Consider the following 20,487-nt stretch of genomic DNA (forward strand, 5'->3'; position numbering starts at 1 on the left):
ATGGCTGGACTTTATTATCTTAAAGATCTTTTCCCACCTTAACAATTCTGTAACTCTATCACCAACCTGCCCAAGGGATGGGACACCCTGGCAGCCCCTCCCTCGGTGAGGACACAGGAGAGGATTCTGCAACAAGAATGAATTGCTTTCCACAAGTTTCCCTCCACGTTCCCCTCTGCCAGGCTCCAGATGTCAAGATCCAAGTCTCAGACTGGAGCCCACAACCAACCCCCAGAGCATCTCCACTGGCAGAGTGGAAAGGGCAGAGCACAAAACTCCAGGTAAAGGCTTGAAGCAGACTAGAAAGAACCTCTTCTTTGTGAGAAACATTTAATTCAACACCATGACTTACAGGAGGACAGATTTACAGAGTAGTAACTGTAACAGACTGTTCAGAAAGGAAAATAATGGTCGCTGCCTGCAGTGCCAGGTAAAGCTCCCCAAAGCAGCACCTGGCAGAGCATCAGCCAAGTACAATTCAGTCTCCTTGCAGTACTCAAATGAGCAATATCAAGCACTTTTGAGTTCTCAAACCTTTAAGAAAAGAGTGAATAAAAGATCAATCACTTTGGCATGGGATATTTTTCAGGGATCACTAAGATGCACTACTCCCAAAGGCAATTCCCTGGCCCCTGACTGTCCCTGCTCATCTGTCTCACACAATAAAGGCTCTGGGAGCTACTTTCTTCCCCAAGTTTTGGGATACCAACAACTTGTACAATTGGTTGGTGGCACAATATTTAATGCACCACTTTGTAGTGTTCTCTCAGCCGAGACGTCCACGCACGGTTGTGCAATGGATACCCTAAGACTAAAATAATTTTGCAACCCAAGTCAACACATTCCCCAAGCTATCAGCTCTCATCTTCCTCCCCTCTTCTTGTCTCCTTTCCCAGAAAAATCCATTTTTAGCCACAAGTTACCCCAATATGCTCAAAGATGTACTGGAAGAGACTGAGGGATCAATCAAGGTACCCATGGTGAAGCCCAATACTTATAAACACATTAAGGCAGGTTTCACATCAGTCCAATTTTCGACACAAAATGCTGGTCACTTCACTGCACATGCAAATAAGAAAGATTCAATACTTAATAAAAAGCTTTAAATTCCTTTTTTTAGATATCAATTATAGAAAAATCAACCTTTTTCCTTTTTTTTTTTTTTTTTTTTTTTTAAAGAGGTCAGAACATTACTGCACACAAAAGCAGGTGTGTAGCCACACCTGTTGGAATGGATCCCCTTCCCTCCACACTGAGGAACAGAGGGCAGGTTCTTGGCACCAGAAGAGAAAAAGGAGGAAGTTTTCCCCATTATCAGTCAGAAATGAGTCATCCTTCCATCCCCAGTTGAGAAAGTCCTTCTGACTGGACTTAAACCAAAGAAAAATATACCTCAGGTTGGGTATATTCTGAACAGAGTCTTGGAGGCAAATGTCTGGACACACAGAGCTCTGCATCCAAACTGTGGTGTGGAATAACCAAATAGCCCAAATTCCCAGAGCTGGCAGCCCAAGCCCTCGAGTGCAGCTTCCCCTCCTCACCCCAGCTCAGGTGGGAGAGGCACTGGCAGCTCAGCTCTCAGACTGCACTTCCAAACACTTCCAAGACCAATGTGGTCTTGTGAGGAAAACAGCAACTCACACATGGAATGAACCATTCACAACATGAAATGACCTCCCTACAGTCAGGTACAAACAGGTAACCCACAGCAGAGCAGCCAAGGAGTGAAACAGCATCTCCCTCCCTTGGGTTAGAGAGAAAATTGTTTCTGTGGGTCATTAAAAGTATTTAGATAGAAAAGCTTAAAAATGTATCACCCAGCACTGACCCACAAAAAGTAATACCAAAGGAAAAAAAGAAAAAAAAAACAAAAAAAAGAGCCAGCAAATTCAGTTCCTAGGACTTCCCCTCCCTCCCACCATGTGATATTCTTTATCCCCCCCACTTTTGCATTCCCATCACCCTACCCCTTTAAAAAAAGGAAGGGGAGTAGAGTTTAGTCAAGTTCCATCTGCAAACTCCCCTGCAATGAATGAACCATCAGCTTCCACATTTCCTGAAGTCCATCCAAAGGCTCTGGGGTACAGTTGGACTGATGGTGCACTCTTGGCTCTGTGAATGGTTGTGCTGACCCTGCTGAATGGGTTTATACTGGGAATTCTTAGATGGAACTCCCTGAAAGAGGAAAAACAAAGACCTTGTAACTCAAAAAGAATTTTTATACCTTTTCTTAAAAGGAGAAATCCCACTGTCATAACAGATCCATGTCTCTATCTCCTGAGTTTCACCTGCAGCAGTCAGTTTTTTCTGGCTCCTGCCTGTTGCCAGACCTCAACAGCAGAAAGGAATTCAAGGCACTCACTGTCCAAATAAAGCTACTGTTGGTGACAGGGGAAAATGGGAAAAAAGAGCCCAGATAAAAGATGGAATCTCCCAAAGGCCAAGCAGATTGCACATTATAATCAATCCTCAAGCTTCAAGGATTGCTTAACAAAATCAATCTTCCTCCTACCTGAAATCCCCATTCCCTCCAAAGAAGCTCTTCTGCTATTCATCCTAAAAAGTCCCTTTTTCCCCCCACCCCACATTCTTGATTCTTGTCTCAGAGGCTCCAGAGGAGGCCACTAAGTTATCTTATGGCTGGAGAACCTTTCCTATGGGGACAGGTTGAGACAACTGGGGCTGAACCCTGAGCCTCCTTTTCTCCAGGCTGAACCCCACCAGCTCCCTCAGTCACTCCTGGTGCTCCACAGCCTTCCCCAGCCCTGTCCAGCCTGGCCTTGGGCACTGCCAGGGATCCAGGGTGGGCACCCTGTGCCAGGGCCTGCCCACCCTGCCAGGAACAATTCCTGCCCAATCTCCCATCCAGCCCTGCCCTCTGGCACTGGGAGCCATTCCCTGTGTCCTGTCCCTCCAGGCCTTGTCCCCAGTCCCTCTCCAGCTCTCCTGGAGCCCCTTCAGGCCCTGCCAGGGGCTCTGAGCTCTCCCTGGAGCTTCTCCTCTCCAGGGGAGCCCCCCCAGCTCTCCCAGCCTGGCTCCATGGCAGAGGGGCTCCAGCCCTGGCAGCATCTCCGTGGCTCCTCTGGCCTGGCTCCAGCAGCTCCACGTCCTCCTGCTGCTGTTCCCCAGGCTGGGGCAGCTCTGCAGGTGGGGTCCCATGCCCACCTCCCCCATTCCTGACCCAAGGCCACCACACCTTTCAAAGGCCAGGCTAAAAAGCAAAGATTCATCAGTATTTAAGGTTCCTCCTGAAAACCCTTCTGTCCCCGGTGTTTAAGGTGAGACACAGCACTATCACCCTACCTGCACTATACATTTTCCATCTCCTGGTCATGGTCCTGCTCCTCCTCTTCCTCTTCTTCTTCTCCTTCCTCGTCTGCTCCTTCTTTCTCCGAGGGAGGCTCCCCATCCCTGGCGATCTCCTCCACGTGGGCCAGCATGTCAGCCATCAGGGCCTCCTCCAGCCTCTTCCTCACCTGCTGCACCAGCTCCTCCTGCTTCCTGCCCAACACAGGGGACACCCAACATCAGCCCCCAGGGCTGCCCCTGGCAAGGGAAAAGAGTCTCCAATCCCTCCAACATGAGACAAGCATGGACTGGAAAAGCCCTCTAAGAACCCCATTGTATAACAAAAACAAACAAACAAACAAAAAAACCCTCAAAAACCCCACCTGGCATTCTACTCTAAGTGAAGATGAAAAACATTTTAAAATTTTGTCCAATATTTATGTGTCCTGCACCTGTTGATTTCTGGCTGAAATTTGGCTCATCTAACAGCTGATTTTTTTTTTTTTTCCTACTACTAATGTCTAACAAGTCAGCCTACCCTGCACAGACTTTCAAAAATTAGACTGGAGAAAATTAAGTTTCAGGCCATTTCTTTCTGCTCATTTTCCTTTTGAGTCCCAACCCTAAGAAGTCAAAGACACAGCAAAGAAGTGATCAACAACCAGTGGCTCATGGGGCTCCTATTTCAGCTCAGCCACAGGACATCAAAGTTACAAACAGACTGTTTTTCCTGGTCATTTATATCTCAATCAAGCCCAGAAAAGTCATCCTGCAATTCCAGAAGATTTATCAAGCAATGAAAGCAAGGATTGCCTTTAAACACTTAATGAATGCAAATTGCATGCTGCAGGCCTTTGGTATATTCAGCTCTCCATTAAAAACTTAAAGCTGAGCTTGACCAATCCTGATTTAACAAGCTTTCATTACTAAAACAACCTATAGCAGAATAAACTGCATCCTTGTTCCCTGTCACCACAGCAGGCACGCCTTGGTTTTGGTCAATCTATAAATTTTATTTAATTAATTTACTGACACAGAGGAAGGTGAATAGACTCCAATCCCCCTGTGCAGGATTTCTCCAATGCCATCTCTGCTCAGAGATGCCTCAGTCGAGGTTCCCCCAGCTCAGACACTTTTGTAATAAAAGGAGCCTTGAAATGAAAAACAAACATGAGCCTGAAACTCCACAGTAACTGAGCATGGCCAAAACAAAAAATAGTGGGTCTTAGGCACATGACAGAGCTAAACGTAACTACTTTTGTCTACTCTATTGCTAGAGAGCCATTCAAATTAATTCCCAAGCCACAGTGCTCCATCAGACATTTAGAAAGAAAAGCAAAGCACTGCTTGAGCACAAGGAACCTCATTCCAGAACAGCAAGTGCTATTTCCAGTTCCTACCTGATATCTTCATCTGTCACCATGAAGGCTTTGCAGAGAGGCTGGGAAGTGTTCAGCCAGACGCCAGGGTTCTTCTCCACAGCTGCAGAGAGCTGGCCAGTGATGGGCATGGTGCTGGTGTGCAGGGCACTGGCGATGGCAGAGAGCAGAGTCTCGTCCGTGCAGCCGGGGCCAACCCCTGCAAGGGGGAGGGAAATCCATAACCAGCACTGCCCCAGGCACAGAGCAGGAAATCAGGACAATGGCAATTAAATTTTAATGGCAAAGCACAGGCTGTCAGTTGCAAAGCTCACACGACATAAATCTCAGACCTAAATGCTTCTAACACCACCTCTGCAGCTCTCTGAGGATACTGAAACTTAGAGCAGTTCCTCATTTTCTTACAACCAAACAAATAATAAAAATCACCAAATTGGAAATGGAAGATGTTTCCATTCTGCTCGAACAAGGCCCAGAGAGCTGGGGGTGCTCCCCTGGAGAGGAGAAGCTCCAGGGAGAGCTCAGAGCCCCTGGCAGGGCCTGAAGGGGCTCCAGGAGAGCTGGAGAGGGACTGGGGACAAGGATGGAGGGACAGGACACAGGGAATGGCTCCCAGTGCCAGAGGGCAGGAATGGATGGGAGATTGGGCAGGAATTGTTCCCTGGCAGGGTGGGCAGGCCCTGGCACAGGGTGCCCAGAGCAGCTGTGGCTGCCCCTGGATCCCTGGCAGTGCCCAAGACCAGGATGGATGGGTTTTGGAGCAGCCTGGGACGGTGGAAGGTGTCCCTGCCATGGCAGGGGTGGGATAGGATGAGCTTTAAGATCCCTTCCAATACAAACCCAAACAGCATTCTGGGGTGCTCTGCTGTTTCTGGAAAATGAATCCCCCAAAAGGATGAGAAGCTTTTAAGGACTCCTCAGAAGAGAGGGCACTGGGACCCCGGGCAAAGCACCACAGCTCCTGCTGCAGCAGGAATGGCCACAGCCCTGCCAGGCTCTGGGAACAAGGAGCTCCCCCTCAGCACCTTCATTCACTGCTGCCAGGTGCCAAATGCCAGCCCTGAGTGAAGGGCACCCCCGATTACCTTGCAGCCCCTTGGGAAGGTCCATTGTTTTCACCAGCTCCTCTGCAATGTCAAAGGCGTTCAGTCCACTCAGCTTCTTCTCCCAGAAGAGCTGCAGTCAAAGCAGGTGGTTACTGGTGCTCAGTGGCACAAGCAGGAATGGAACTGACAGCTCCACCAAGTCCCTGCTTCCTGTGCAGACAGGGAACAGCAGTGCTGAGGACACTTTAATGTGGGTTTAGCACAGAAGGGATCTGCCACCTCCAACAGCAGGAACAATCCTCGCTGCCAATCAGCCCTGTCGAGTCTTAACTTCTTTTTGCCAGAGTTGGGATTAAATATGGGAGATGGTATTTCTTGTTGGGACTCAGATGTTTATTAATTCTTATCCATGTCACAGTCTCAAAAACCCTGGGTTCTACAGCACTTCACTCTAACAAACTGAAAACGGAGCCCCATCTCTCTCTCTACAAGCCCTTTTAAGGATAAACTGTCCAATTAAGAAATGACACCTAAATTATTTTTACTTTTAACCCAATAACCAACCACCCGTGCCTGCAATGGGGACTTTTTATCCAATGACACCAAACCACCCAAACCCATGGAGAAGAAGGTGAAGGAGAAGGACCAGCTTCCACCCTAGAACCTCTATCTTGCCTTATATATATTACTGTATTCTAAACCCTTCAACTCTAAGTTCCCCACCCTGTGATGTTACACACTTCAATTCAAACTCCACACCCACAATCCCAGTTCTATCATTCCATTTTGGAAGCCTTTTCCACAGCCTCAGGTCAAATGCTGTGTTCTCCTGGGGGTCAGTGCCTGGCAGCACAGAAAGGCTGAAATTGTCAGGGACCAGGGTTCTAACACAGTCCCACATCTCCTCTCTCCCAGTTTGCTGCTTTGGAAAGCTCTTTTCTTCCAGGGGCTGGAACTTTCACTGCTCTGAGCTGCAGCAGCAAGGCCAGGCTCGCTGACTTTCAGCTACAAGTCCACAGTGTGAGACAGCTTTGTTTGCACCCCATTTCTCTCCTATGTATCCCACAGAAACTTAAGGAATGCAAGAATATTCAAGGTAAAGTATTTTATTCCTGTTTGGTTCTATTTTCTTCCCTCAGTTTGGTCCTTTCCCCCATGTCTGGTCCTTTAGCAGATTTTGAGTCACAGGCTCTCCCCAGGCTTAAAAGCACCTGAATGTGTGGTGTGGTAGAAAGCCAAACTCATCACCTTGATACACTTTAACTTTGCCTGGTGCAGGAGAGACATCAGGAGGATAGCAATGCACAGCTGGAGGATCAACTATCTTGCAAAAAACCCACATTTTTATTGAGGTTTTGAGAAATCAAGAATTCACCTCAAACAGTCCATGCATATCCCACCCCTTTTTCCTGCCTGTCAAAATCCAAGTGCAATGACTTTTCCAAAAAGGGGAATGAGGCCAGTCATAGCCCAAACACAGCCTGGATATTAGCCTTTCAAATAGGTGTTTTTATTTGTGGTGGTGTTTTTTGGTTGGTTGGTTGGTTTTTTTTGTTGGTTTTTTTTTGTTTTTTTTTTTAAATTTTATTTTATTTGTTACCTAGAGCAGCTGTGGCTGCCCCAGTCCTGGAATGGTCCAAGGCCAGGATGGATGGGGCTTGGAGCAAGCTGGGATAGTGCAAGGTGTCCCTGCCCATGGGAGGAGGGTGGAATGGGATCATCTTTAAGATCCCTTCCAGCCCCAAAGAATTTTGGGATTCTGTGATTTTTAAGCCAGCATGATGGGACTTGGCGCTGCTTTCAAATTTTGCAGAAACGTCTGGAATCTGCTGAGCAAAAGTCGAAATATTCAGCAGTCCTGTAAAATACCTTAAACAGAAACACAAATCCAGCTCAGAAGTGGGAGAGGGCATTTTATCTTTAGTGTTCTCTTTTATTGCCTAAACTATAAAAGCTGCAGGAATAGCAACAACACTGTGAACATACAGGATCTACTTCTCCAGAACACTATGGCAAGACCCTGCCAACCTGCTCAAAAAACAGAAAAACCCCACCCACCAAACACCCATCCATTTCAGATAAGTTCTATCTCATACCTGGAGGTTCTAGTTGAACTAGGGTTATGAAATTCTTAAAAACTGCCTTCAAAAAGTGTTTTTTTAAGTTTTCTGAAAAGATTTTCAGTGTTCCAAGAGGTATAGCTTATTTTACCAGGGCCTTCCCCTGGTAAAGGACACTTTAATTTTGGTGTGTTCTCTTGTTTGCAAATACACATTATGGTAAGAAAACCACTTTGATTTTGTATTAACAATACACTGTGAAGTGAATTTATGATCTTATACTGGCAGGGTTTACTCCTACTGATGTACAGTCCCTTCCACTGCAATGAACAGCACCAGGGATGTGATCCCTGCAGGAACATGGATTTAATGGAACATGGAATTCTTACACAACTGCAACATTTGACACTCATTCTAAACCTAAGTGTCCTCTGAAGTGGTTACAATGTCTGAATAATTTTGTAGATAATACTTAATTCTAGCAGGAAGGAAATTCAAGTTTAGCTACAATAGAATTGTGATCTAACCAAAAGCTGGAGTTTGTAAATCCCAGTGTGCAGAGTCCATAACTAGAGATTGGGAATGGGATTTGCTCTGATTTTAAGAGCTGGGGGCACTGCAAGCCACTGCTTCTGAAAGATGAGATTTTTCTGAAGTGCCAGAGATCAGGAATGGCCAGGGAGTATTTGTTCAGCATCACAAAATTAAAACAGATTCTTTTGGGATCCTCCCAGCAGCAAATCCAGGAGTTTCTCAGCCTTACCTGCCTGGGCTGGTCCACAGCTTTCTGGGGGTCACTCTTCACCTTGTTGCTGGGGTGGTTTGTGATCTTTGTGACGGGCTGTTTGAAGATAGAGGCTGTCTGTCTCACAGGCAGGGCTGTGTTCAAGTCAGGCTTGCCCTGTTTCACACAAAAAGAAAAGGAAAAACCCACAAAAATAGTTTTAGTTTCCTAAAATGCTACTGCAGCCACAAAGAAGTGCAGCAGGGAACAGTTCCTGGGCTTCAAATCTCATCTAATCTCAAGTTATACAAGTTAGGCTGCCAAAAATACATAACTAAATTCAAATCTTGCCTTAGACCTATCAAAGTTTTCCACTCATTCTGTTTAACTTAGCAGCCTCCTCCCATGTGAGTTCACACACATCAGTTTTACTACCATTTTTAATGACTTTAAGAGTCAGAACAAACCACGTGTAATCACTAAAGGAGAGGATTACAACACAATACTTGTAATAAATAAAAAAAATTACAAACAGGGATTTGGAGGCTGGTTTCTGAATTCAGAAACCATTCCAAACTCTTCCTTCTAAATCCACTTGTAAGCAATAAACAAACCAACACCACTGAAAGCTGAATCCATTTTTTACCTTTGGTTCTGAACAAAGCTCAGCTTTTGAATGAAGCTCATAATCAATTTTGCACTACACAATTGCATTCTCTGTTAGGGGAAGCACAGGAAGGCTGTTCCTCATTCCCAAAATCTAGCACACAACTCTTGGAATGGCTGTAGGACACACTTTGTTCTCAGGGATGCAAACACTGTGTCTGCTTCACAGATTTATTCATGAGATGTAGAAAAGATGTATTCAGGACAAATATAATTCTGAACCATCTGGGTGCTAATCCTTTCAGAAGCCAGTGATAACATTTGTACATTTATTGAGAGTTTTGGGCAGAATTTTTAGCCTGAGAGGTGTGTGAGCTGCTGGTCTCTGCCTCAAGGCAGGTCTCAAAATATCACTGCAGCACCAGGGCTGTAAGAAATGTTCCCAGCACTCTCGTGATGATGATCCTTGACTGGCTGATGTATTTCAGAAATGAGCATTGTGCCTTTTCCACATTCAGTGTTCAGGTGCATACACAGCAGCTTTTGGGTTCTGGGAAAGATTTTAGCATCTGATGAAGATCCTTAGGAATGATTTGGGACAATCAATCCAGACAGGGAGCCTGTCACCGCCATCCTGACACCTCAACAATCTGAATTAGCAGCTAGAGAATCTTTTATTTTGTTCTAGGAATAGGCCTCACAGTCCTCTTCCCTCTCACACTTTTTGCCCCAAATGCCAACAACCCTTCCAACAGTGCCAAAGCTGTGTCACCAGCACAGCCTGGGAGAGCTCCACTGAGTCACTGGCAGGAGCTGCAGCATCTCCTCACCCCTGTGGACCCAAATCCCTCCTCTCCTCTCAAACCAAAGGCAAGGGCAGGGCAGAGCTGCTGCACAGCCCCAGGAAATGTGGGGCTCTGGAGCTGGTGCTGGAGATGAGCTCACACTCCAGGGAGGGGGATCACAGAATCATGGAATGGGTTACATTGGGAGGGACCTCAAAGCCCATCCAGTGCCACCCTGCCATGGCAGGGACACCTTCCACCGTCCCAGGCTGCTCCCAGCCCTGTCCAGCCTGGCCTTGGGCACTGCCAGGGATCCAGGGGCAGCCACAGCTGCTCTGGGCACCCTGTGCCAGGGCCTGCCCACCCTGCCAGGGAACAATTCCTGCCCAATCTCCCATCCAGCCCTGCCCTCTGGCACTGGGAGCCATTCCCTGTGTCCTGTCCCTCCATCCTTGTCCCCAGTCCCTCTCCAGCTCTCCTGGAGCCCCTTCAGGCCCTGCCAGGGGCTCTGAGCTCTCCCTGGAGCTTCTCCTCTCCAGGGGAGCACCCCCAGCTCTCCCAGCCTGGCTCCAGAGCTGAGGGGCCCCTCTGCACTCATTCCCACAGGTCAATGCCTTTCTTGTGCTGGAACTGAGGAAGGTGACAGTCTCTTCCCTGCCCTCCTCCACAAAAGTCTGAGCAGTGACACAACTCTCCTGCATGGCACCAACCCCCTGGGAGCAGCATTTGCCCAAGCCCCAGCAGCAGAGCTGTTCTGACACAGCTCCAATTCACACTCCAGTTCTGAAGTGCTGCATTTGCCCTCTCTCCCAGACTTCTCTGGCAGCTGCACAGCAGGGAGGGGACGCGCCAGGGCCTCTCAGTCTTACTTTGGCTTGGTTGGAGCAGTCGTAGCGCATCCTCTGCCTGTTCTTGTTCATTTTGTTCATCAGCATCTTCCCCGTGCGGAAGTCGAAGGTGCCCAGCTCCATGGAGCTGCCCAGGTACCGCGCCAGCTGCGGCTTGCTCCGGAACTTCTTCCCACTGGGGCTGCAAAAACACACCCGAGACATGGAGGGGAACCTCAGCCCTCTGCAATCCACAGCGGCGCCTCTGCAGCTCAGGAGGGACAAGTTTTATTTCCTTCCTGAAAAACACACGCTGGGCTTTCAAGAATGAAGCTCACATTCAACTGTAAAACGCTTTCATATTGACTCCTTCTCATGTGGAACACACAAATTAAGTTAAGATGTTTTTATATGTCAAGAGGAAGGTTCAGATCAGATAAACAAATGTAGCATAATGCACACAATAACCATCAAGGGAGATCTCAGCACAGATGCACTTTTCATTCAGCTGTCTCTCATAGTAAATGCCCATTTTCAAGTATAATTTTTTCTCCCAGGACTGGTGCATTTGACCAGCACCAAAAATTCTCCTTGTCTCCTCTCCCTGTCTCTTGAACAACACATTCAGGTTTGATTCTATGTCTTTTGTAGCATCCTGAAGACTTCAGAAAAAGAGAAAACCAGAAGTTAACTACTCACAAGTTGCAAAACAAAGAATCACGAAGTGATCGTCAAAGATAAATGTCAAAATCTCGTAAAACTTTCCATTAATGCCAAAAAGGAAGAGAGATTCTTCTAACACCTGGGTTTCCACAAAGACTCAACCTGGAGACCAGGCACAAATTATTCCAAATCTTTACTGATGTTTTCTTTAGTTTGTTTTTTTTTAATTATTCAATATCAAAAGCTATTTTTTTATTCATAAAGCACAAATAAGCCAGTGTTTTATGGCTGCAGTGTAGGACTAAAGACAATAAGCACCAAGTATTCTTCACCTTCTCACTGAGCATCATAACGCCTCCTTATTTTGTCAATTACTCTCACTTCTGGTTTTCTCCAATTGCAACTTGCACATTCAATCCTAGTTCACATCCAGGAGAAGATCACTTATTGTATTTCCATCCCACTATCACAGTTTAATGGGCTGGAAGGCATTTTAAGACCAAAATACCAGTTACCAGCTTATCTCACACTGGTGAGATACTGATAACCTTACCACGGTCTTAACAACAACAAAACAAAAGGAAAAGTTTCTTTTCACATATTATCTCCTGCCCTGAAGCTTTATTAGGGGAAAACCAGCATAAGCAGAGAATTTCTAGAATAGGACAGTGACAAAGCAATTAGGCTAAGTCAGGCCATGCATGAAAGAAAATAGATTAAAAAACAAACAAACCCAGAAAGTACAAAAGTATTAAAAGGTCTCCAAAAACTGAGATCAATTTAATATAAATTACACTAAAACTGAATTTAGAAAAAGTCTCTTGAAGGAGTTAAAACTGAAAGGTTGTGGTGATCCCACACAGCATCTGCTTAGGAAGCTCCTGGCTCCAACTGCTCCAAAGCTGCTTATCCTGCCTGGATCTCCTCCCTGCCACCACCACTGCTCACACAGCCCAGTGTTCATGCAAATGAACCAGCTGAGGAAAATAATCCATCTTTGGAGGGCAGGGAGAGGAGGAGGAAACACTCCCCCACTGGATATTCCTCAGCTGGACCAGCTCCCTGTGGAGCTGCACTTGGGCCAGGAGACAACACAGAGTAGGACCAAACAGCCAGGAACAAAACCTGTGTGCAGCCCCAAACTGAAAAAGTGAATCACTTTTTCAAACTATAAAGGGAGTTTTTTGCCTCAATCCAGAGAAAGGAATAACCAACTACAGCAGCTTTAGGGCAGAGCTGTCACTGCCAGTGAAGCCAGGAAGAAAATCTCCTGCTACATGAAAAACATGGCACTGCTTCCTCTTCCAAGATCTGCTGCTCTAATTTAAGGTTTAGTGTCTTAGCAGGTTTAAAAATAATGCATTAGAGTGCAGAGTAACTTCCAGAACAGTCAGTACAGTCAAAGACAGGATTTTAAGTGAACGGAGCCCTTCATCTCTGTGTGTTTAGAATGTGCTGTGGTCATTTTGAAAGGAAGAACTGAAAAGCTGCTCAGAGTCTAAAAAACCCACCTGAAATGACTGAGAGTCCTGTCTCTTCCTGGGGAAGCTTGGCCCAAAGGAAAAGCACTGAAATGTTCAGAAGAAAAACTTTTATTCTGATTAGGTCTTGCAAAAGGCAGGATCATCCCCAGGCTCTTTGGGACAAGAACAGACCAGGGAGCAAAGCTATGACCAAAAGGTGACAATGCACTGAGAAAGGAAGGGATGGGGTGCCTGGAGCTCCTGGGGACCCTCTAGCAGGACCATGCAGGACATTGGGGCACCTCCACACAGCTGGGAGAGTCAGAGGTGTGGGGGGGAGCCAGAGTAACCCAAAACTCGAGCGAGATTCCTGGTGCACACCAGGACACACAGAAATTCCCCCAATACCACAGAACTCTCGAGCCCTGTTAAAGCACCCTTTAAATGTCACAACATACTGAATTTACCTCCTTCTGCCCCTCCTGCACTCCTGGTTTTGCACAAAGACTTTAAAGAGGCCCAGAAACGAGACATTTTGGTACAAAGCTGCAAAGCCCAACCTCTGCTGTGTAACATCCCTCCAGGCAGCGATGCTGAGAGCCCGGATTGATCCCAGGCTCCCGAATTAGGCTGTGCCACAGTTCCCCCGTGTGTGAAAGGCAAGGGCACGGCCAAGCTGCAAAGGAGTTTACAAGTTGCAAAGGATTTTCCACGCTCGTCCATCACCAGCTCCGGGGCTTTATTCGCTTGGGCCGCCTGGCTCCAGCTAACAAAACAGACCTGGCTGCCGGGACCCACCCCCGGCTCTCATTCCCAGACTTTTCCGTGCAGATTAAGCCGCGTTCGGGGCCGCCTATTGAAGGGCCGGGCCTGCCAGGTGCCCCTGCTCTCCATGTGCAGCTCACCCTTTGTTTCCTGCTTTATATCCTTCAAGAGAGAGCGGCTGCCCAGGCCCTCTCCCCTCCTCCCTCATCACAGTCTCCTCCCCTCCGCTCTCCCATTTAGCCTGCACAGGATCTGCACAACTTGGGAAGCAAGGGACAAAAGGCAAAAAAAAAACAAAACAAAACAAAAAAACCCTGAGCAAACCCAGTCACCGCCTGCTTCTGCCTATGGAGGCAGGAATAACCCAGGGAAAACAGGTCACTGAAAGCAGGCACTCAGAGCCTCATTTCCTTGCTGGATGGGGCAAGGAAGAACACAAAATGATTCTCCTTCTTGCCTTCCATCGTGCTCCCTCCCTCACTTTCTCTCCCCAGCTCTGCTCCAGGCAAATCCCGGCACCGGGGGCTCCTGGAGGGCTGCAGGAGCTCCCGACGGTGCTCGCAGGGAGATGGGACCCCAAGACACGGCACAACCCACCACTGCCACGTCCTGTCACACATCCTGTCCCTCTTTCCCTGGATGCAGCATCCACACCCGGCCCTGCCCCAGAGTCCATCCTGGGAGTGGCTGGCACGGCCATGGAAACCACGCCAGAGCAGGTGGGCGACACCTCCAGCTGCCACAGGGCACCCCACACATCCACAGCCCCAAACCACGGAGCAGCCTCGGGGACCCGACCCGTCCCTGTCCCCTTGGGGCTGTCCCAAGGGATGATGTTCCTGCCCCCCAGGACAACGGGGGGGTTTTCATTCAGTAACTTGGACTCCAACCATACCAAAAATAACCCCCCCAAAAAAACCCAAACAAAGCACTTGGAGACACACAAAATCTCCCAAATTTCCAGAAGCATCATACCCCTTAAGAACAACTCGGGACAACATAATTACAACCAGATGATTTTGGAGGACTCAATTCAGGCATCATGGAATCATGGAATTGTTAAGGATGGAAAAGATCTTTAAGATCATCAGATCCAACCGTCACCCCAGCATCACCACCATATTCACCATTAAGCCATGTCCCAAGTGTCACATCCACATGTTTTTTGAATATTTCCAGGGATGATGACACCACCACTGCTCTGGGCAGCCTGTTCTAATCCTTTACAACCCTTTCCGTGAAAAAAAATCTTCCCAATACCCAACCCAAACGTCCCCTGGTGCAACTTGATGCTGTTTCCTTCTCATATGAGAAATTACGAGTTTCTCTGCAGGCAAACCAGAGCAACAGAGGAAAAGCAAAGCACAGACTCAGTGAAAGCATTTTGCTCCACAATTTTTTTTTCTTGGAAATTATTGTACTGATCAAAATATCCTTGGAGGAGTGTTAAAAAACATTCTCTTCCAACGTCTTACATTTGTGCTGCAAAGGTAAGGAATTCTCAACAAAGTAAGTTTCACACGAGAGTGTGAAGTTTCCCAGCAGTGATGTCAACATCCTGAGACAGACTCGAGCAGCGATCCCAAATTTCTGACACTTGGTCATCAAACCTTCAGGAGAAAAACACTCTGAAGAGAAAAGCCCCACAAAGCAGCACTAAATTCTCCTTCCCCCATGTGAGAACCCTGAACTTGAGGAGGGCCAGAACTCTCTCAAAGACAGTCTGCCACTTTGACAAATCCCCGACATGATTTTCTTCCTGAAATCCCCCATCCCTGCACTTCTGCTCACTCCAAATCCAGCCCACAAATCCCACCCTATCTGCCAGAAACCCTCCCAAGGATGAAGTTTGAGGACAGGCTGTAAAAACCTGCCCAGGTACTCAGACCTCGAGGAAGATGTAATTTCCAGCCAGAGACTGGCTCACACACACATCTCACAGGGGGTTTTCCAGACACCCTCCCTGCATCTGTGCATGCCTGGGAGCTGGACAGAACATTCACCCAGGTAAACAACAGGCAGAACTCACACAGGTATTACTGAACTGCCACACCTGTATTTGCCACTCTGAGGTAATGCAAAATGCAACAGAAAGCAAAAATTAGCGCAACAAAGCTCTATTCTACCTTTGATCTCTGTCCAAATTGATACAAAGGGAAAACCCATAAAAAATTTGGGAATAAAAACATGTTACTTATCCTCTCTACCTCTTTTTTTAAAGTTAATCTCTGACTGCAACTTAACAAACAAGGGAAAAACAGGATCTTTGAAGCTTTCAGGTGCTGCTGGTGGTCTCATCCTGCCCTCAGCCTCTGAGCTGCAGCAGCAGAATCGGCTTCACGGTCTCGAAGATGGCACTTTCTGGCTCACTCCCCCTTTCCTCACAGCCATAACCTGATTCCAAAATTGAAACCTGGAACTAAAGCTGTGGCTGCCCCATCTCTGGAAGTGCTCACGGCCAGGTTGGACGGGGCTGGGAGCCACCCGGTCCAGTGGAAAGTGTCCCTGCCCACGGCAGGGGGTGGAATGAGCCGGGCTTCAAGGCGCCTCCCAACCCAGACCGCCCTGTGAGGGCTCTGTGTCAGAGGCAGAAGTTGATGGTATGGATTTTCCCGAAAGGCAGGGCCAGCTGAGGACACACACAGCTCCTGATCCTTCCCAGCTCCCGCTGCCGTCCCAGCTCCCGCTGGACGCGAGTTTCACACCTCAGCCCGCGGGTGCCTCGTGGGTGCGGGGAGGATCCATATGGCCACCTACAGCCATATGAGCCATGCAGGGCTATAAATAGAAGCCCTGCAGCTCCCGGGCCATGTGCTCCCCCCGCAGCCACGCTCCCGGCCAGGCGCATCCCGAGCCCCGCCGGCAGCCCAGGCTCCCTGCCACAACTCCCAAGTACACCCGAAAGGCAGCGGGGCGAGCCCCGAGGGAGGAGGAGCACCACCCCTGCTGCTCTGCGAGAATAAAGCCCCGAGCGTCCGCGGGGCACCCGCCGCTCTGAGGGGCGCGGGGGCTCCTCACGGCGCTCCCCCGTCCCCGAGGGGGCCGAGCATCCCGGACCCCCGGCGGCCGCCCCGGGCCAGCTCCCGCTCCCTTCCCTCCACCTGTGGCTGCAGCCCCGGCCCGGCCCCCCGCGCCCGGGGCGGCCCCGCCGAGCGCTCCCACCTCTTCCGCTCCATGGCGGCTCCTCCCGGCCCGCTCCCGCCTGGCTCCGGCCGCCTCCCGCCGGCTCTTCCCGGCCGCCGCGCTCTCCTGCCGCCGCCGGCCCTTCCGCGCTCCCGCCGTGCCCGGGAGGCGGCGCCGCGGCCCGGCTGCTCCCGCTCCCGCTCCGCTCCCGGCCCCGGCCCCGCTCCCGCCGCCCGGTGCGCGCCGCTCCCTCCGCCCGCCCCTTCCACCCACCGAGCCGCCTCCCGCCGCCCGCCGCGCCCGGATCCCTCCGCCCGCATATAGTCCCTCCCCCCGCCGCCCCGCTCGGTGCCCCCCGGCCCGGCCCCGCTGCCCCCGGCGAACCCCCACGGTCCCGGCCTCACCCCAGCGCCGAGCGCCGCGAGCCCCCCCGCTGTCCCGGCAGCGCCGCTTTGGGCATCTTGCCCCGTGCCCGCCCCGGCCGCACTGGCGGCCCCGCGACCCCCGGCCCCGCCCCGCGCCCCGGGGACGCGGACCCGCCCGGACCCCCGGCGAGAACCGGCCCCTCGCCGTGGGGCCTGCCCCCTCCCCGGGGGGGCTCGTTCCGTGCGACAGCAGCAGACAAAAAAAACCCAACCCAACCAAAAAAAAAACACCCAACAAAAAAGAGGGAAATCTGCACATGAGGAACTGGAGTGGAGACAAAGCAATGAAAAGTTTTTCAGGAAAGCGTGTAAACTAGCACCTACTGCAGCTGCAGTGGCAAATTCCCGGCTGTGGTACTGCCAGGAGATGTGTCTGCCTCCGGCTGCCAAGGAACATTCACCTCAGAACCACTGCTTTGGGAATGGGATACCAACCAGCACCTGAATTCCAGCTGCTGTGGTCCTCTCCATTCCATTCCAGTATCCACATGCTGAGAAACACAAGACAGTCTCCTTCCCAAAGCAAGTCAGAGAAATCAATTTTCCTTTAATGAATGATGTATTAGTTTTTGTTAAGAATCCTGCTTGGAGCAGCAGTTGGAAGGGATCCGTGTCGGACACTACAGCAGGGGCGTCCACAGGAGTGTGTCCACACTCTCCAGCCACCGCTCTGATCCGATATCAAACTCTGTGTCCATAGCCAGTGTTTCCTCCAGCCCTCACGTGGCAGTAACTTAGAATCCTGGAATACCCTGAGCTGGAAGGGACCCCCAGGGATCATCAGCCCAGCCCCTGTCCCTGCCCAGACCCCCCAACAGCCCCACCCTGAGCAGCCCTGAGAGCGCTGTCCAAACGCTCCTGCAGCTCTGGCAGCCTCGGGGCCGGGACCATTCCCTGGGGAGCCTGGGCAGTGCCAGCACCCTCGGGGGGAAGAACCTTTCCCTGAGCTCCATGCCAAGGCCTGGCACAGCTCCAGCCCTCGCTGGGCTCCAGGAGCTGTCCCAGAGCAGAGCTCAGCCCCTGCCCCTCTGCCTCCCCTCGGGAGGAGCTGCAGCCCCGAGGAGCCTCCCCTCATCTCCTGTGCTCCAGCTGAACGAGCCAAGCGCCCTCAGCCGCTCCTCAGACCTTCCCCAGCTCCGTGTCCCTCCTTGGGACACTCCAACAGCTTTGGGCCCTTCTGACCTTGTGGTGCCCAAAGTGCCCCCAGCACTGGAGCTGAGGCTGCCCCAGGGCAGAGCAGAGTGGGACAATCCCTCCCTGGCCTGCTGCCCCCAGGACAGGGCGGCCCTTTGGGCTGCCAGGACTCAGCGGTGCCTCAGATCCAACTTGCCGCTGACCAGGACCCCCAGGTCCCTTCCCACGGTGCTGCTCTCCAGCCTCTCATTCCCAGTCTGTCCCTGCATCCCGGGCTGCCCCATCCCAGAGCAGGAACCAGCACTGGATATCGTTACACATCACATCGATGGGTATTTCTTACTGCCTATTTTTTCCAAGTCAGGGCTCACTCACTCGTTTCAAACTCCCTCATCTGAAAAGCAGCAGGAGATTGAAGGAGGATATGAGACTCTCAAGGATGTGAGGGAAGCCCACACCCCCACAACGGGCTGCAATTTGTCCAGACTCGGGAGTAGAAACTGGAAACAATTTCCAAGAGCCAGGTGCGCCGGTAGGTGCTGGGTTACATTTACTTTGTTTAAAAAGCTTTAAGATCCATGCGGGTGGAGGTGGTGTCTTTAATTTGATCGATGCTGAGCTTTGCCCTGAAGGCATTCCGGCTCCCCTGGACGGGCCTGTGGTAGTTTATGTTGCCTCCTCTGAGCTCACAGGTAGGATACGTCTCGCTCTGCCATTGCTGTTATTTTCTGCAATCTTGCACAAAAGAGATGGAAAACTTCCAATTCCCACTATTGATCAAACCCACACTATTTTCCATAAATGCGCTTCCATGCTTTTTTTTTTTTTTTTTTTTGCTTTTTTTTAAAATAGAAACACCCCAAACCTCAAATCTAGCTCATCTTATACTGTTGTAACCAAAAACTTGTACTGATGTGGAGCTCTGAAGTGCAAAAGGGAAACAAGCACAGTGAAACTTTCAGGGGTATTTTTTAAGAATGAACTGGCAGAGCTGGGAGCAAGTGGAGCTGTGTTTTTGGATGTGGAAGAGTGTCACAGCAAGTCTGTGGGAGGATCCCTGAATGTCCTCTGAACCTTGAGCTGAGGGTGTCAGGAGGTAGAAAATCAGTTTTCACTGGCAGCTGGCACCGGTTTGTGGAAGGGAAACATTTACTCTCTCCTAGGATTGCGTGAAATGTTTGGGTAGAAATGAACTCTTGAGCTGAAGGGAAAATATTCCAGTGTTCCTCTGGGAACACTGCCAAGGTGTGGTATTTGCAGGTAGAACCACCAGCTGAAAGTGGATTCAGCTGCTAGAGACTCTGTGTTGCCCCAGGATGAGCAGGTAATCCAAAAAATCACCAAAATCAGTGTTGTCAGACGTGGAAGGAAGCAGCAGGATATCCTGACAGAAAAACTCTTTGATTTCACTCTGCAGGTTTGGAGCTTCCTACTCTGCATTCCCAGAGCCAGCTGAGGAGCTTATTCCAGAGCAGGATTTGCCACAGAATTCCCACCCCAGGAGCCCCAGCAGAAGCTCCTCCAGGAGGAGACCAGCAGGGGCTGTGCAGGCTCACAGCACCGAGGTGGCTGCAGTGACAAAACCCTGTCCCATGTCCACTGGTACATTCCACAGATGAAGTGGGGGCACCACCGCAAGGACAAACACTTGGATGAGGCAGGCAAGAATGCAAAGCCCCCCTTTTCTCAGGGGCTGTTTCAAAGTCACATCATCAACCCAGAGCTGTAAATCCAAAGCCATCTCTGTGCCCTCTCCAGGTTTGGAAGGGGAAGCTTTTTCCCCATCTGTCAGGTCATTGTTTTTTAATTTGTTCCTCTAACATACGTGGCATTCATTATGAAAACAATTAACTGTTAAAAGAGAGGCAAAGCTAGGATATTAAAAATAAGAAAGATTACCCACGCTACTTGAACAGTAATTATCTAACACAGACTTGCCCAAAAATGCAGAAGGTATTTTCAAGAGTGTGTTTCTTGCTCTTGCAGCAAAAGAAATATAGCAATTAAATCAGTTATACACTAATCCTATGGTTAATTAGCAATAAATATATCACTGAAAATGCTGCACAAAAAACAAGCTGAACAATCCCCAAGCAAATCCAAGGTCTGTACACTCGTTGCTGTGCTGCCTGTACACACAGCAGATTTTAAATATGTATTTCTCCTTTCAGTATCTCATCTCACCCGCTGGGCACACCT

At 49.6% G+C, this 20,487-nt stretch overlaps 1 protein-coding gene across 2 annotated transcripts; it reads right to left on the bottom strand.

Annotated features, from left to right (window-relative positions):
• Positions 1-313: 313 nt before the first annotated feature.
• Positions 314-16,926, bottom strand: MBD3 (methyl-CpG binding domain protein 3). Of its 2 annotated transcripts, XM_021528237.2 has the most exons (8): positions 16,769-16,926; positions 12,890-12,946; positions 10,758-10,917; positions 8,537-8,674; positions 5,753-5,843; positions 4,689-4,866; positions 3,304-3,501; positions 314-2,175 (listed from the first exon to the last, which is right to left on the bottom strand). In XM_021528237.2, exons 1-7 carry the CDS (start codon positions 16,780-16,782, stop codon positions 3,309-3,311), a joined length of 831 nt encoding a protein of 276 aa, XP_021383912.1. In that variant the 5' UTR covers positions 16,783-16,926; the 3' UTR covers positions 314-2,175; positions 3,304-3,308. The 2 variants fall into 2 exon arrangements, with proteins under 2 accessions (XP_021383912.1, XP_077644901.1); XM_077788775.1 differs by lacking the exon at positions 12,890-12,946.
• Positions 16,927-20,487: the final 3,561 nt, after the last annotated feature.

Source organism: Lonchura striata, chromosome 28, assembly GCF_046129695.1.
Source record: "Lonchura striata isolate bLonStr1 chromosome 28, bLonStr1.mat, whole genome shotgun sequence".
Lineage (NCBI taxonomy): Eukaryota > Metazoa > Chordata > Aves > Passeriformes > Estrildidae > Lonchura > Lonchura striata.

Excerpts from the sequence above, each read along its gene's own strand:
- MBD3 (XM_021528237.2), bottom strand. Across the intron at positions 10,918-12,889 it reads AGGACTCTCAGTCATTTCAG|CCCCAGTGGGAAGAAGTTCC; the intron begins GTGGGTTTTTTA and ends GTGTTTTTGCAG. Across the intron at positions 8,675-10,757 it reads ACTGCTCCAACCAAGCCAAA|GGCAAGCCTGACTTGAACAC; the intron begins GTAAGACTGAGA and ends TGTGTGAAACAG.